Source organism: Dendrobium catenatum, unplaced genomic scaffold, assembly GCF_001605985.2.
Source record: "Dendrobium catenatum unplaced genomic scaffold, ASM160598v2 fragScaff_scaffold_313, whole genome shotgun sequence".
Classification (NCBI taxonomy): Eukaryota; Viridiplantae; Streptophyta; class Magnoliopsida; order Asparagales; family Orchidaceae; genus Dendrobium; species Dendrobium catenatum.
Genome location: NW_021318775.1, coordinates 2,065,428 through 2,082,663, shown reverse-complemented (window position 1 = coordinate 2,082,663; position 17,236 = coordinate 2,065,428). Strand labels below are relative to the sequence as shown.

At 36.3% G+C, this 17,236-nt stretch overlaps 1 protein-coding gene across 2 annotated transcripts in view; it reads right to left on the bottom strand.

Annotated features, from left to right (window-relative positions):
* The window catches only part of LOC110105056 (chromatin-remodeling ATPase INO80), a 28,260-nt gene that overhangs the window by 3,081 nt on the left and 7,943 nt on the right, over positions 1-17,236 (bottom strand). For both annotated transcript variants that reach the window (XM_020834416.2, XM_028693523.1), the window contains exons 6-16: positions 11,202-11,623; positions 10,898-11,006; positions 10,716-10,796; positions 3,152-3,324; positions 2,920-3,045; positions 2,440-2,601; positions 2,307-2,364; positions 1,584-1,814; positions 1,206-1,352; positions 550-1,101; positions 164-421 (exon numbers count right to left, since the gene is read on the bottom strand). In XM_020834416.2, the coding sequence (XP_020690075.1) occupies positions 164-421; positions 550-1,101; positions 1,206-1,352; positions 1,584-1,814; positions 2,307-2,364; positions 2,440-2,601; positions 2,920-3,045; positions 3,152-3,324; positions 10,716-10,796; positions 10,898-11,006; positions 11,202-11,623 (2,319 nt within the window). The remainder of the gene's footprint in view (positions 1-163; positions 422-549; positions 1,102-1,205; positions 1,353-1,583; positions 1,815-2,306; positions 2,365-2,439; positions 2,602-2,919; positions 3,046-3,151; positions 3,325-10,715; positions 10,797-10,897; positions 11,007-11,201; positions 11,624-17,236) is intronic.

Here is a 17,236-nt window from a genome sequence, read left to right as displayed (position 1 = left end):
GGTTTCAGGGAAAGAACCAGCACAACATGGCCATTACCACGAGGAAGGCTTTACATGCCAATGATGTTCTCCATTCTTCAGATAACTAGCAAATGTGGTGCAAGTGCATCACACCAAACATACACTTTTAAAAAAAATACTCGAGAGGGTGTGTTTCTGTTACCGTAAGCATTTTAGCTGGGTCGAAACTCTGCATGGGAGGACTAGAACCAAAGATTCTATGTGATAGCTCAAGAACAGGTTTGAAAGAAAATTCTTTAGTGTCAATCTCTTCTATCAAGTGATGAGGATTGATGGGCCTTCTAGGGCCATTAAACTCAGATGTACGAGCAAACCCAACAAATAGCCGCTTTGCCCAAGGGTGGTGCAATGCTTCGACCGTTTGATATGCAAAGTTTCTTTCAGGGCAATAAGCATTTATCTGTGAAGAGAACAAATAAGATGAGAGTAAGATGTAATACACGAAGGCAACAATAGGTTGCTAGAATTTCTAAGGCACTATGATCTTCATGAAAAAGGAGACTAGTTTTCTTTTATTTCAAAGCATACCAGAGGAGCTCTTGCTCGAGGAATAAATGCATAGGATGAACGCAAGAGCCTGATGTTTGATGTTAACCTTTCCTGATGAGAAACAACTAAAGGTTCAAATGGAGCTTCTCCAGGACCTGTTGCATATCTTCTCCTGAGCAATCTAGCCTCAGAGTTTGTTGGTAACAACAGCATTCGTGTAACAGCTCTTACTTTCCCTTTCTCCAATTTATCATATTCAAGGTCATTGCCCTCCAAATTCATAAAAATGTCCAGTATGTCATCTATAAATGGTCTATCCCAACACATTACAGAAAAAAATAACCTCTCAAGTAAAGAGCAACTTGCTAGAAATGAGACCACTGAGGGAGAAAGATTTATCAGACGGGTAAAACCGAAGGTTCCAGAACTTCTTGAAGAAATATCTGTACAGTTTGAAAAAGTTGACTGGTGAATATTTTGGGGTGAAAATATATTAAAAAGCCTCTCTAGAGATTCCTTAGGTGGAAGACCAGAGACAGGAAAAGGCGTTCCAGCACTTCTAACAAATTCTCGATATAGAAGCTTTGGAACCTGAAAATATGAATTCACCAAAGAGGTCATGTAATGAAAGAAAAGGAAAGCAATAAAAGGTCAAAAGCGCACAATAAGAGATCAATTAAAGAGTTAAAAAGTACCTTGTATGATATAGGATTACAATCTCCAGAGTACCAAACGTCCTCTAATTCCCCGAAGGAAGGAGGAAGCAGAGAGTTGGGAATATCTGCGAAATGCAAGTATGAGCTACCCTCATTTCGTTCAAATAACTCTGGATGGTTGCACACCTGTCATTTAACAGGAAGCGAAAGTTTCATAAGTCAGAATCATCTGAACTCTAAAAAATAAAAAAGCAGGTTATAGAACAGAAAAGTGCAAATCGTTGAAGCTTCTCAATTTCAACTTGACACTGGACAGATAAAGCAAAAGAAACAACAGCAAAAGCAATACACAATGTCATAGCCTGATTCTTAGAATGCACCAAAATACAAACATTTTGTCGAAGAAATAAAAAGTACCTTTCGTAATTGAATAACAATATTCATCAAGTTAACAATTTTTTTATCATTTAGATGCCCACGATGCCCATCTAGAAGCTCAGATAATGAAATTTTGTTCTTTATAGCCTGATAGAAAGCTTGTTGTCGTGAACTTAGTTTACAATGCACCGTAATTTCCTTCTTCAAAGTCATTTCTGATATGACGTCTTTCTTAACTCTCCGCAACATGAATGGCTTGAGGACAGCATGCTGTCAAAAAGTAAAATAAAAATTGCAGTTTCATGAAGAGTTGAATAAATGACACATCATTATCAATCTAACTCGCAAAAGAACCAGAAAATTTAGAAAAATAAGGCTAAATTTGTAAATAACGTATGCAATATCTTTCTAGCTTGATTTGTAGTGTCTTCTTTAAAAAGATCATAAACAACGAACAGTTTCAGATAAGCTCCAGCAGGTTCATAATCAGGAAAACTAAAAGCATAAGATTCAAAAACTGCAACTAGTTCATTTTCTTCTTCATCAAATCTTTTCATCCTCCATTATTTCCCTTGATATGATTGTCATTATAATCAGAACCGCCATCATCATATGCCTTATTTCAATAAATTTAGGATCTGCTTTATTAACCCTTCTCCGTTCTAATTAGTGCATGTGGTGTTAACTCCATCCTAAACAAGTATTTTCTATGCCATTTACTCAAAATAACGCTATCAAAATCAACAAAAAAATAAACAATACCAGTCTGTTAAGCTGATGCTCATTTAGAGTACCTCCATGCTCTGCGTGGCTCTCAATGCTGCCAAAGTTAACAAGAGCATAAGAAAAATACAATATTTGCCACAAAAAAATAGATACAAGTAAGAAGCAATACCCCTTAGAAAACCATTCATTAAATTGCTCGTGACTATCGAACAGTGTTGGCATGATGAAATGAAGAAGGGCCCATAATTCTGCCATGTTATTTTGTATGGGGGTTCCAGTCAAAAGCAAGCGATTTCTACAGTTGAAGCTGAGCAATGTCTTCCAACGTATGCTGCACAGATGAATCAATAAAGCAGAAATGCATCAGGTAAAACAATCTCCTAAACCATGAGTAAGGCTTTGTTTGGCACAATTTTTTTGTTGCTTTCTAAAACGGCTTTCTAGTAAAAAATTTCTTAAATTAGAAATCTTTGTACTAAAAAGTCATTTTAGAAAATAGTAAGAAAGCTGTCTCAAATTAAGCCTAAATCTAATCAACCTAGCGCCACTTTTACCAATGACAATGATTAACCAGATTACAGACAATATTCATGTTACATATGAAAGAAACGTCAAGACAAAACACACAAAGAAATGCAGGTCAGCAAACCTATTTGAACTCTTTATGGCTTGTGCTTCATCTAAAACCATATACTGCCACTTCACTCGACGCAAATACTTCTCATCAGTCACGAGCAGCTGATAACTCGTAATCAGTATGTGAAATCCAGCTTCCCTAAGAATGAAAAAAAAAAATTATTCAATGCGATAAAAGAATTCAAACACAGGATTTTCTCAGGAAATTTACCATTTTGGGGAAAAAAAGAGGAATATTAACGTACCTTCTATACAGGCGCTTTGGGTTAATATTTTTCCTAAGAACCATCCTTTCAGGAAGTGCACCCCAGTATGGAAGCGTCTTTAAATCAGGACAGAAACGATTGACTTCATCAGCCCAATTATTTAGGACGGATGCAGGTGCAATAACCAAAAAAGGGCCCCATATATTTTTCTCCTGCATGGAATTAAGAAAAATAATTATGATACACCCTAAAATCTTATGTAGTCTTCATCTCTGTAGCTACAGTTCCACCACTGTTAGTTATGCCTGCCAATTTTTGCAGCTTCCGTTACAATTCAATTCTGCTATTTTTGGAGGTTGTCCTCACTGTTAAGTCTCTGTCATTTGAGAGATTATTTTGTACGTACATTGGACGGGAGAACCGTCTAGTTACTGAGTACCGCTCAGTATTAGCTCGGTACCGGACGTGGCCCATTTTCATTGGGATATGGACTCTGCACAGAATAATTTTTCCTGTCATTGATATGCCTTCCATTCGCTTGGGAATTCCTCTATACTTATGGCCAGCCACAACACTCAATGCTTCTACGGGCAAACTACATCTAAGGGTTGTCTGTCGTTACACCTCAGTTTTTTCCGGTGCTATCATATCATCTTTTCCGGGGCTGTTACTTACTCCAACATCCGTAGCTTCATTTTTCTTCTGCGCCTTAACTTCTGCTTGGGGTATTTAAAAGTTCGATTTGATAATTCTTTGAAATTAAAGAGAATTCATCTTTTGCCAACCATATAAATTAGAATAGGAATGAGAAATATGAGGCATTTAATTAATAACTTTGATTAAATAGAATTTCTTCTTCAAAATTTTGATCTTATGTCTACAAGTTTGATGCGTGATTTATTCGAGTATGGTGCAAGTGACTAATTGACACCCAGAAGAGCCATCTACTTGAACTAGCGTGAGGTCCATATTACTTATTTTGGTAAATTCTTTCATTGACTTAATTTCTTCTGCCTACCGTGTTATTGGCTTCGCTAGTGCTTATGATTTTGTTTAAATTTAACACAACAGAAATTATAAATGCGGCAAATAAACTGTAATTTCTTGTTGATTTTTTGTTGTTCTAATTTCTCATTGATGCATTCGAATATATTTATCATTTTATTATCATTTGGGAGAGATTTATGGAGCTAGTTTATGTGATACTAATGTTTCTCAAAATCAATTTGGATTCATGCCGGATAGCTCTACTATAGAAGCTATACATTTATTAAGAGGTTTGATGGAGAATAAGGAGGATCTACAAATGATATTTATTAATTTAGAGAAAACATATGATAAAATTTCAAGAGAAGTAATATGGAGAGTTATAGAAAAAAAAAGTGTCAATAATGCTTATATTATAGTCATTAGTAATATATATGCATGAGCTGTGTTCAAACACAAGATGATTTGACCATGTATTTTCTTATTTTAGTTGGATTACATCAAGGATAAGACTTAAGCCCATATCTTTTTGCTTTGATCATGTATGTTCTCACTAGACATTTGCAAGAGGTTGTACCCTGATGTATGCTTTTTGCTGATGATATTCTTCTTGTTGATAAGATTAGAGAGGGAGTTGAAGGTAAACTTGAATTATGGGCGTCAACCTTAGAGTATAAACACTTTAGTTTGAATAGATCTAAAACTGAATATATAGAGTGTAATTTTAGTAATAATAGATCTAGTGGGAGGATTGTGACTTTAGGCGATCAAGTCATTAATAAGAGTACACGTTTTAGATATATTTAGTTTATTGTTCAGAGTGATGGTGAAATAGATGAGGATATTATTAGTATAATTCAAGTTGGATGGTTGAAGTGGATGAATGCATCGGGCTTGTTGTGTGATAGAAAAGTCCCCCTCAAACTTAAGGGAAAATTCTATAAGATGGTGGTGAGACCTGCAATGCTTTATGGTGCAGAATGTGGTCCATTAAAAGATAAGCATAATATTAAGTTAAATGTTGCAAAGATGAGGATGCTCAGGTGGATGAGTGGTTTTACTCTTAGAGACAAGACACGAAATGAGCATATACATGAAAAGGTTGGAGTAGCTCCAGTGGAAAATAAGATTAGAGATTGCCTTAGATGGCTTGTTCACATAAAATGGGGGCCTTCTGATGCCCAATTAGGAGAGTAAATGTATTAGATTTGACTTATGTTAAGAAAGGTAGAGGTAGACCTAAAGACATGGTTAGAAAATATTAGAAATGGTCATTCTTTATTAGATTTGAATGAAAATTGACTCTTAACAAGACACAATGAAGAAAAAGGATTCATGTAGCCAACCCCACAATGGGATAAATGCATGATGTTGTTGTTGTTTACTATCGTTTGGGTTCTAATTCTCAGATTTTCTAGTTCAGACACAAATAAATCAAGCTTTTTTGTATTTAGAGGGGCCATTGGTATGTGAACCTTGGTTCATTTGCTATGTCTACATACTTTCCATCTTTCTAATTGCATTACAAAACCCAAGCCCAAGATTTTCATGCATCAAATTGGTAATAAAGCTTATGACTACATCTATTTGTCAACTCAAAAGTATAGCATATGATGCAATTTTAATGAGATAGAAAACGTGTGAGGTTCAAGCTAACAAAATAAAAAACATCATAATAGAAATATCATGAGGTTCAAAATCACAACCCTACATCTAATGCGAGGTACAATCTTGGGGAATTATCAAGGTAGAATGATAATTTGAAAGAAATTTTTTGACAAGTTATCATTTATTTGATTAAAAAAAAGTTATAAGTTGGTGAAACAAAAATATTAACAATTTAAAGGAAAATATCAACCATTTGGTGAATATTGGATAAGTAGCATATCAATTTTAGAGTTGTAAGCAAAAAGATTATATTCTACTTGAATATTATGCAAGGCTTGCACGTCTGGAATTGCTTTTAGACTATTTTGTCATTACTATGCTATTCATTAAAAGTTTTAGCAATATTTTAGTAATAAAATAAGCTAAAATTCACCGAAAACACAATTTAAAGCTTTATCAAGATATTTGAATATTGAGGCATGTTATGAGCATTTTATTAGGGTTGTCGCACATGTGTCAATGCTATAAGAAAACTCAATAAGACTTCATCTGAAGCCAATAGAAAAAGAAAGTAATGCAAAAATCATGTTGATGGGGACATCAGAGCATGGAAGGTTTATCAGAGGCGTAGTCATCGATCTACGGCCACGATCGAGTCATTGTATTTTTTATTTATTTATGTTTCTTCTTCTTTATGTATTTTCTTATTTTCAGTGTCGTGGATTTGTTTTATGAGATTTTCAGTTGTACCCTTTTAGTGAGGGATGTTGTATGTAAGCCCCGAGGGCATTTTCATCTTTTATTTCTTGAGACTCATGTACTAGGAAATTTATAGCCCCTTGTATTATTTTCTTGAGGTAATAAATGAATGAATGATTAATTAAAATTTCTTCCGTGCATTGAGTTCTTGTGAGAGCTTGAGAGTGTGATTGGAGAGAAATCCCTAGGAGAGGTAGATCGGATCACCCACCAACCTTGGAGAAGGCCGAGTTCGTGATTTTCTTCTTTATCTCTTTGTCCTTCCCCTTCCACCTCCGCTCCCGGACACCCTTGCATCCAAACCACCTTCATATCCAAGCCGTCACCTCCTCCTAACCGAGCTCCACAATTTTTTCCCCACAAGCCACCAGCCACCTTACCCGAAATCCCCTCCTTGTTGCCGGCCCTAGCTCCATAGCCGCCGGCCATCCCCCACTCCCCTTCTCCCTTGAGTTTCCTAATTGGGTTGAGGATTAATTTAGGATAATTTTCAAATTCAAAATCATTTGAATTTGAATTCAAAATCTTTCATAATTTAACTCCTCAATTTTAGGAAAGTATTTACTCTAAGTCTATTTTGAATTTTAAATTCAATTGTATTTAAAATAAAATTTTCCTAATTCCCAAAACCTCAATTAAGAAGCCATAATTGCTCTCATTAATTGCTCCCCTCCCTCTATAGCCGTCTGCCCCCTATCATGGATTTAAATTAGGAACTGCTTCCTAATTCCCCCCCCCCCCCCCCCCCTCGCCCCCCCCCACCTCTATTGGAAACAAATCAAAATCCTCTCATCCCTCTTTGGCCGAAATCCCCTTGCCCCTATTCAATTAATATCCTCTCCTATTCAGAATTAATTTCCAAATCCCCCTCTTCCTTCTCTTTAATTATTGCCAACCCAAGGGAATTAATTAAAGGAGGGAATAAGCAATTCTCTTCACCAAAATCTGAAATTATTTTCAGGTTATATTTCTTCTCCCTCTCAGGTCCAAAGCAAAACCGTTTAAACCTTTTCTCCCTTGGCCGGCCTCCTGCCCCCACCATAATTTCTCGAGAAACTTCTTTCTCGTCCGCGATCTTCAAGAGCATTAGCAGCCTTGGGAAGACTTCAGTCATCAAGCATCCATGCATGGCCGATCCGAAAACTGAATACGGCCTAACCTACGACGAGGACGATTTCATAGACATTCTCCAATCCACTTTCTTTGACGTTGATACAAGGGTCGATCACACTGTTGAGGATTACATCGAGCACATTTTGGATACTTTGGTGGAAGCAATCGAAGAGCAGTTTGAAGGCGAGTGGAGGATCTCTACCGATCCTTGACAAAAGGTTATGCTTTTCCCTTTCAACATACTTCTTGAGTCGAACTTTATCTTGTGTTTGATTGTAGTCACGAAGGACGATTCCTCTTGCTTCTGCTAAGTTTAGTAAACGTAGGGTTTTGAATGTATTTATGTGCTTACTAATCTCACTGTTAGACTAGAGATTTTTATTGAAACTACTACTCTGGCATAACGTTGTTTTTTATTTCATTTTGAAAGTTTCAAATATCTGGTTATGTGATTTAGCCTAAGCGGGCGTGACCCCTTGTTCGTTTTATTTCGTTGTTCAAGCTGCTAATAGTTTCTTCACTTTTATTCTAATCAAGAGTTGTGCAAATTCTAAACCAAATCATTGCATCCTCACGTAGTCCTACATCACATGTGATTCAATATAATTGCATGGACGAAGTTACAATTCACCTATGCTTGTTTGAGGATTTTTTAAATGCAAAATATGATTAGCAGTTATATAATGAGTCTAAATTTGATGTTATTAGATTTGAATTGGCGTCTACAATAGATCATATTTCAATTAAAACCTACACACTCACAATAGTTAGAATTGGAATTTGAAAGCAATATTTGAGCATGAGAACACACATAAACTTGAACTTATATGCGAGATTCTATCAACGCCTGAATGTGAAACTGAACTTATTAAGAATACTGTAATTGATGAATCAAATGGGAAGCTTGAAAAGACAATTCATAATGAATTATTTGTTTCCATTGTTATTATGATGAATGAAAAGTAAATTTGATTTCATGTTAGGCTCTAGGCTCCTTGGTTCCCTAATTTATAAACGGAACCTCATAGAGAAAGTTAAGTTGCATCATATTTCAAACAGTTCATTAAAATGAATTCTTTAAAAGAAATTTGAAATTTAAAACTCCATGCACCCAATTAATACTATAAGTGTCTAACTCATCATCACAAGTCATATTTAAACAATTTGGCTTCATTTCCTTTAAAACTGTTTTCGATATTATAAGCATATCATATAATCATGGCTTATTTTATTTTAAGTTCTTCATCATAACTTCATTTAGGAATTAAATAGAGGTATTTATTAGTACAACTTCAAACACAAAATAGAATTTTAACATTTTTCATTACTTATTTCATATCATTTCAGTCATTTGCATGATTTTCTTGATGTCCATAAGGTTATTCATTGAAAGTTTGCTACTATATATGAAAATTATAAGCTTTTTGAATACGTTAACAGAAGATGCATTGAATTTAAACCTAGTCATTAGGTCAAGGTACATTAAAATGTTATAACTAGGAACCTTTAAGAAATTAAATACAAGAAAAGCAGGGCCATCTCTTGCAGTACATTATCCTACCAATTAAAAATTAAAAAAACTATAGAATTAATCTAAATTCAATATGTCTAACTTGGTCTTATTTCATGAGCCCACTGCCAACTCCTTTGGTTATTCTCTCTTTTCATCTCTTCTTAGTGAATGAGTGAATCTACATCCATTCCTCTGCCACATAATTGCACTCAGCTTGTTATTGAAGATAGACTGTGCACACAGCTTAGGGTGGATTTTAGAAATATTTAGTGTAATTACAAACCTATTTGTGATAATTTATGTATGACTTTACATGAAGCACGATTTTTAAGCATTGATTTGCTTGATGAATATCAAAAGTTCAATTTATTATAGCAATATTTTTTCAAGTCAAGAATATTGATGTCAGAAAATAGTTGCTTTATCATCGATTATTGTAGCTATAACTAATGGAGGTTGTTGCAAATGTTACTCCTTTATTGTTGTTATGCAATATGGTTGGATGGGAATTCTATAACTTGGGGCCACTACACCACACTATCTGCATCGAGGGGCAAACTACTATGAGTTATCGAATTGTTATATATCTGGTTCTTGAAAGTGTTATTTACCATATTTTCTAGGTATTGTTACTAATTCCCACATCAACAACTTTCTTAGGCCAACATATATGAATTATGGATAAAACCTAAGTTAAACTTGATAATTATTGAAATTGAATTAGGCGTATCTTGTGCCAAGTGTATCTACCAGGACAAGTAATTTATAAATAAATGATATGAGATGTAATTGATAACTTTGATTCATTTAAATTCCTCAGTTGTTTATCTTGTCTGTGTAAGTTGGATATGTGATTCCCATTAGTATGACAAAATGAGATTACCTAATTCTGAGAAAAGTTGTCTCCAAATATTAGTTTAAGGCTTGCCATTTTTAATTGGGTAAATTCTTTCTTTGGCATAATTTCTTCAACATAACTTATTATTGGTTGTTAATATTTCTGATTTTGTCTAAATTTTACACAATGGGAATTTTAATTGTGGTAAATAAATTATAATACTTAATTGATTTTGTGTGGTTTGAACTTTCATTAATTTCTTCAAAACTATTTGATCTGTGCATTATTTTTTGAGTTCCAATTCTCATATTTGTTGATTTCAATCTAAAGAAGGTATGTTTTTGCATAAATATTGGTCTCCGATCTATAAATATTTACTTCTCTTGTGTGATTTATATACTTTGCAGCATTGTAGTTATATTTAAAAACCCTAACCCTAAACTATCCAACATCATGTACCCAATCCATGGAGCTCCCACCAATGCGGGGTTTGGGAATGGTTGTTGTACACACCCTGGCCCTAGCATTTGCAGATAGGCTTCCAAGAAGGCATACCTTTGGAGCTTAACAATAGAAGAAAAACATTATATACAATCATAGGGCATGGTGCTAATGATGCATCTGAAAGAATAAAGAGCAATAAGAACTTATAAAAAACAAAAAATTTGAATTATTGCTTTTTTTTAATTTGAATTATTGCTTAGTTGAACGGAAAAGCCAGTTGGTTCTTTAAATATAATCAATACAAAAACTAAAATTTCTCTTAAATAACATAAACAACAAACCTCAGCTAGATGAGCCAAAAATGCCATGGCCTGAATGGTCTTTCCTAATCCCATTTCATCAGCAAGGATGCCATTCAAACCCTTTATATATAAGAAAAGAAAAATGTCAATTAAAAAAAGCTCATATTCTTCAGAATCTCGTTAGCAAGGTGACAATACTTTTTCCTGGCCCAAAAGATTACCTGCTCGTAACAATTAACAAGCCACTGCAACCCTTTTAATTGATACTCTTTAAGCGTGCCTTTAAACAGCTCTGGCGTCTGCACAGAAGATTTTATGGGCATTGTTGATCTGCAAATAATAATATACTATTTAGTTCATTCAAAGTGAAATTCCACAAAGAAATCTAAGTGGCGTGGGATCATGAAGATGAGGGTTTTCATTGACTGGAATAGGTAGTGCCAAGCAAAAAATCAGTAATATATTCACCCTTTCTTCTATTTACATTCTTAGTTCTTATTTATGAACAGAGTTCTTTGATCTTACGGGTGCAGGAGATCCATGTTTGAAGATCCAGTAATTGAAGATTCATTTGCTACATCTGTAGGTTCCACAGCTTGCCTAAGCTTCAAACATTCACTATCAAATTCATTTGTTATCTTTCTTTGTTGTGAAGCAGCATGTTGTGCTGCTTTTAGAGCTTGCTTCTTGAATTCAGCTTCTTCAGGATCCTCTTCTTCCACAGATTTAACATCTGCACTTGATGTCCTTTCTGTATCTTCACCCTCTGCCACAGGTAAAGTTTCAGTGGATTGTGAAGAAGCCTTGTTCTGCATAAAATGACTGTAGAGCTCAGTTTGTGAAAGTAGAAAGTTCAGCCTCTGCTGCTGCCTCTTTGCTTCTCGAAGTTCTTCTTCACGCTTCAGAGCTTCAGCAGCATCTCGTTCCTCTTTTTTTCTCACCTCCGCCTGCCCACACATGTTTGGTATTAAAAATCATCACAAATACCCAAGTATTTTTTTAGTGTTGCTAACACCACAGGTACATCAAAAGATCAAATTTGATTTCCAGTCACAGCGCTTTAAATTCAATGCAACATAATAAAGTCACTGCAGAAAATCCAACAAGTACAAATCACTAAATTTCAAGCTAATTAAGGCATTGAGATACCCAAAAATATCAAAAATCAAAGGGTGCATTTCCAAACCGTTAGATGTGCTGTCCCAAATTATGATAGAAATGAACAGAACAAACTCTATAAATATATAAATAGATCATGTTTATGCACCTAGAGGAGAAGATTCTCAATAAAAAGAAATCTGATATTCATAGAAAATTCAAGAGCTCCATCCACCATCCCCCATCTATCATATGCAGCTGACCAATAGTGACATCCACAACCGTTTGTTTGTCATCAACAACCATCGACTCATGTTGACATCATAGTTTCTAGTCCTCCATCGCCCACCAAAGCCATGTCCATCACTGCTCGTCCACCACAACTAATGCTAACGTCCATCACCCATCATCGAACCACATCGACAATCATCATCACTCATCCCCCGTTGTTTGCAGTCAAACAACGTCGGAGTACTCTATTGCCCATCCACCAACACCTGTTCTCATTGACGTCAACGTTTACCACCTACTGTCATCCATCTTCTATCACCCGACATTGACACACATTAACAATCATTGTCACTCATTCTTCGTCATACATCATCAAATAACACCAATAACCACTATAACATGCTTGTCATAATATGTCTTTGGTCAACACCAACATCCGTCACCTTTCCCCCATCTACCTAACAAACACCAATACACTCTACATCATTGGCATCCCTTACAATTAAACCTTGTAATCCCACCTCCTTTAATTATGGAGACCGGTAGTTATTTATAATCTTTAACCTATAAAGTTGAATGTTTTAATTGAGTTATGCCTTAAGAATTTTTTTTTCTTTCAGAATTTTCCATGCAATAACACATGAGCTTTGTGGTTCATTTATATATATGTGAGATTTTCATGCAATGCTGAGACAATAAACTCCATTTTCTACCGCTAAAAATATTCTAACATGCAATAATTTGGCATTGCCATTATGAACTAAATCAGTGCTAAGGGGCGGATCTAGTACAACCAGCAATAGACATTCGCATTAAAGTCTCAAGCAGGTTTAAAATCAAGCAACTCTTTCCCTCTACTATCCGTTGAAGCATCAAGGCAGCCCCACATCGCCAAAAGTAGTTTAAAATTTTTCAAGATGGTCGTTCATATTATTGGAAAAGTTGGCTTGATACTTTCTAGTTTGTTGTCCCAAGGGAATATTCACTTTGATGTCTGGAAATGATTGTAGTTGAAGGAGAGCTTGACCAACTACCATTTCTACAAGACTTCATGCATATAGAAAAAATTATTCAATAAACTTTTGAAAGAATCTCATCTCAACATACAGTCTCTTAATGGAATGCTACTTGCTGAGCAGAGTGATATTCATTGCCTCAAAAGGGTAGTAATGGCCTAAAGAAAAGCCAAATATTTCCCTTGATTAAAGAAACACGCAAGTTCTGTTGCATCCCAACCAAGGTATAATTGATCCCATGGGTATTTAATTTGACAACTTATACTATAATTGAAGTTATCGAGTAACACTAAGTGAAATAACCAAGGAAAGATAAGAAATGCATAATGAATTTCACTTATGGTATGTTTGGGGGTGGTTGTAGCATTTTATAAAGATTGTTGTGAAGTTATTGTGAGAAAAATAACTTCTTAGAAAGTTGTTGTGGGTATTCTAACATGTTCTATTTTGAAAAATCGAGCGGTAACTTTCTTACAACTTCCACACATTAGTGGATTTAGTTATAAAACGCAACTTAACACGAGAAAAATTTCAAAAAAGCAAAAAAAAAAAAATATAAAGAAAGCAATAGCCAAACAAAAGTGTGGTTGCAGTTTGAAAAGCATAGCAATCAAAAAATTGTCCCAAACATACACAATCTCTCACCTAGGACTAACAATCTAAGATAAGCCTATTTTTTTAAGGAGTTCCTCACAACTCTCCTCATCATAGACTAGTCTTCGAGAAAAACTAAGGGCAATGGTTCAAGGAGCTTAATTAAACTACCAAAAAAACCTCTAAACCTTAAGAGATATCTCATGGCAAGATTGTTGGTCACTATCACACCAGGGTAAAAGTACAAGGTTATCATCCCTAATACGACAACTACACTGAGATCCAACAAAGTTCCCCTAATAGTGGTTGGGGAGCATTTTCTAACACAAGAGATATAGTGGTAGGATATCGGAGTTCATTCGTATTTGAAAGCCACGAAGGACACCAAATGCGAGATAGACACCCCATTAAAAGCACTTTATAAGGGCATATAACCCCAGAAATGCACAATGCAGTAAAGAGTGGTAAAGACCACCCAACTATATCAATCGAGATTTTGAAACCTCTATATTTCAACTGGAATAGAATATTCTCTAACTCCAACAACCTGGACTTTTATCAGTTCAACCAAATCAAGAGGTTTCATGGCATTTTCAAAGACATTTAAAAGGCTTTATCTCCCTTAAAGTCCTCAAAGACCCTAGTCACTCTTATACAATGATTTTGAAGTTCCAAGTTATCACACCCAATGCTACAATAATATATGCATTGAACAAAATCTTTCTAGATCCTACAAAGCTACGAAAATGTTAGGAAAGATTTGCAAAAATCGAAAAAATGTAAGAACGTGGCTGAAATTTGGAATTTCAGCAAGAAAAAAAAACAGAAATTGAGAAAATTTTGATGGAAAAACACCGGAAAACATGATAATTAATAAAAGATGGATGAAAAAAAAAATTAAGATACAACGAATTTTCAATTCGAGAGGAAGATCTGGCTCTCCCAATCCCTAGCCAACAGCTAGAGCCCAAGAAAACTAATTCAGAAAAACAAAACATAACCCTAACCCTATGGAGTAAAATCTACTTAAAGCAAAACACAATCATCTAATCTCTAAACAACCCTTTACTTGATTTTTTTCTCCCAAACCCATCCTTAATTAGTGCTTGATTTTTGTCGGGCGCCACCAAAGAGTTTCACCTGCTGCTGGACAGAACCTTTGTTCTGCTTGATGTAAACATGAGCCGGTCTGGACCGATTCATGAACCAGTTTAATAATACCCCCTCCCAAAGATCCACCTTGACCTCCAACATCTCCCGGATCAACTTCTCATTCTAATCCTTCTGGATTTGGGGGATAATTGTAAGGCCTGATACCGATGGGTGATACCCCTCCCTCAACGTAATGGCGTGCTCCTGTCCCCGCAGCAATGACAATTCTTGAGATGGCTGAAAAACCTCACTGTACTACAGCATAACCGGCTATACTGAAAGAGGGATCCCCCACTCCCCCTTCTCCCCTTTGATCCCCTCCAAACTCTATAGCTCTACTACAAATCCTCCTCCCACCTCCTGTAAGGCCCTTACCATGGTTTTTAGAGACACCATGGCTTTGAATAACCCTGCATAATCATCATCCTGCTCCCTTCCACCATCAGCTCCATTGTAAGTCCCCCCCCCCCCCCCACCGACCCAAAAAAAAAAATCACCTTAGTATCCCCCAAGGTCTGCAACCATCTCATACCTAGGATGACATCAGTGTTCCCCAGCTCCAATGAGAAAAAATCAACCCTCACATGGATCCCCAGTATAGTTAGGAAAGACGGTGAGAACCTGAAGAGTTTGGTTCTTACACCTATGCCTCAGCGTGCACTTCTCATCACATCTAAAACATAACCCCTTTGTTCGTTTATCCTGCACCCCCGCTTAAGTGAGTCGCCTGAAGTTGCACCTGAGTGAACTCCACCACTTTTCTCTCTAAGAGCTTCTCTCTGAAAGGATGCTGTAAGGATTCTTGGTGCTAGAGTTGTAGAGGTACTCCTATAGGCCCCTTCCATGATGTTGCTTATGTTGTCCTCCCTCCTATATTTTTCCTCCACCCTCTAAGCGAGCTCCATCATCTCTCTCAACCCTAGACCTCAGTACCCTAAACTCTGCCCGTATGTCCTCTTTAAGCCTCTTCATGAATTTCCCCTCCAATCATTCCTCAGAGATTCCACTCGGTCTCCTGAACAGCATGCTGCCGTTATGCCGTATATTGTCGTTATGCCGCTAACGATTTTTCTAACGTAATCCGATTTTCTGATTAGAATGCTTTGATGTGTTGTGATATCAGAAGAGATTTATAAGGGGCCAGAATCCTTTGAGATTTTGTCTGTGTCAGGGAAATCTGAAAAGAAAACAAGTTATGTTCTGAAAATTCTGTATATCTGTTCTGTTTTGGTGCTATAAGCACAAAGGGAGGAATAAGGGGTCAGAAATCCATTGAGATTCTGTCTGTGTCAGGGAAGGGAGGCATAAGGGGCCAGAATCCGTTGAGATTCTGTCATGGTCCGGGAATCTGATATGTGTTATGTGATATGTGATCTGATCTTGAAATGTGATTTTATCTGATCCGAAATCTGTTCCGTACGATTCTGTTTGTTCTGTGAAATCTGATTTGAATGTTCTGCTATGTAATATGAATTCAGTTTTCTATACCGGCTAATTGATTTCTGTTCGATATTTGTTCTGTATGATTATCTGAATTCTGTACTCAGGGAAGGGAGGCATAAGATAGCAGAATCCGTTGAGATTCTGTCATGGTCCGGGAATCTGATAAGTGTTATGTGATATGTGATCTGATCTTGAAATGTGATTTTATCTGATCCGAAATCTGTTCCGTACGATTCTGTTTGTTCTGTGAAATCTGATTTGAATGTTCTGCTATGTAATATGAATTCAGTTTTCTATACCGGCTAATTGATTTCTGTTCGATATTTGTTCTGATGATTATCTGAATTCTGTACAGCTACTATTCTGATGTATTTTTTTGTTGTGAATTTCTGGAGATTTTGATTGGCGATTGTAATCTTGCTGAGATGTTAGCTCATCTTTGTTTTCTGAGTGGTTTTCAGGTTCTGGGAAAGGGAATGAAGTCTTGGACTAGTAGTTCTGTGTCTGATCTGTGATTAGGTATTTTGTATTTTTGATTTTTGTACAGTCATGGCTTTTCTGTTATGTTTTTTATGTTTGTAGCCATGCACTGTATTGTACATGATTATTTTGATGAAAGAAGAAATTGATAAATGAATGTCTGTATATTTGGATGTTTATAGTAGCTCTGTGTTTTCTGTATGTTGATATTTGGAAGAAGTTCTGAGGCAAATTCCAAAACTAGATCCTAGATTTCTTCTCATTTGTCGCGGCCCGACGCGAAAGGATTCGTTCCGGTCGGGTTGGGTCGTGACATGGCAGATGCTAGATGCCAAGTCGCGTCCGTCGTCATTTGTCCGGGTCAAGGGCGTCAATCGCATCGTCTGTGAGCTCCGTCTGCGACTCTGCGTCACGTCGTCAAATGTGGACTTTCCGCCTATTTGTCGTTCTCTTCAAGCAGCCTCTGCCGCCGCAGCTTCTGCCAGACTGATGCCGCAACCAGCCTCTGCTGCTGCCCCTCTTGGCCATCCACCGCCGCCTCTATTG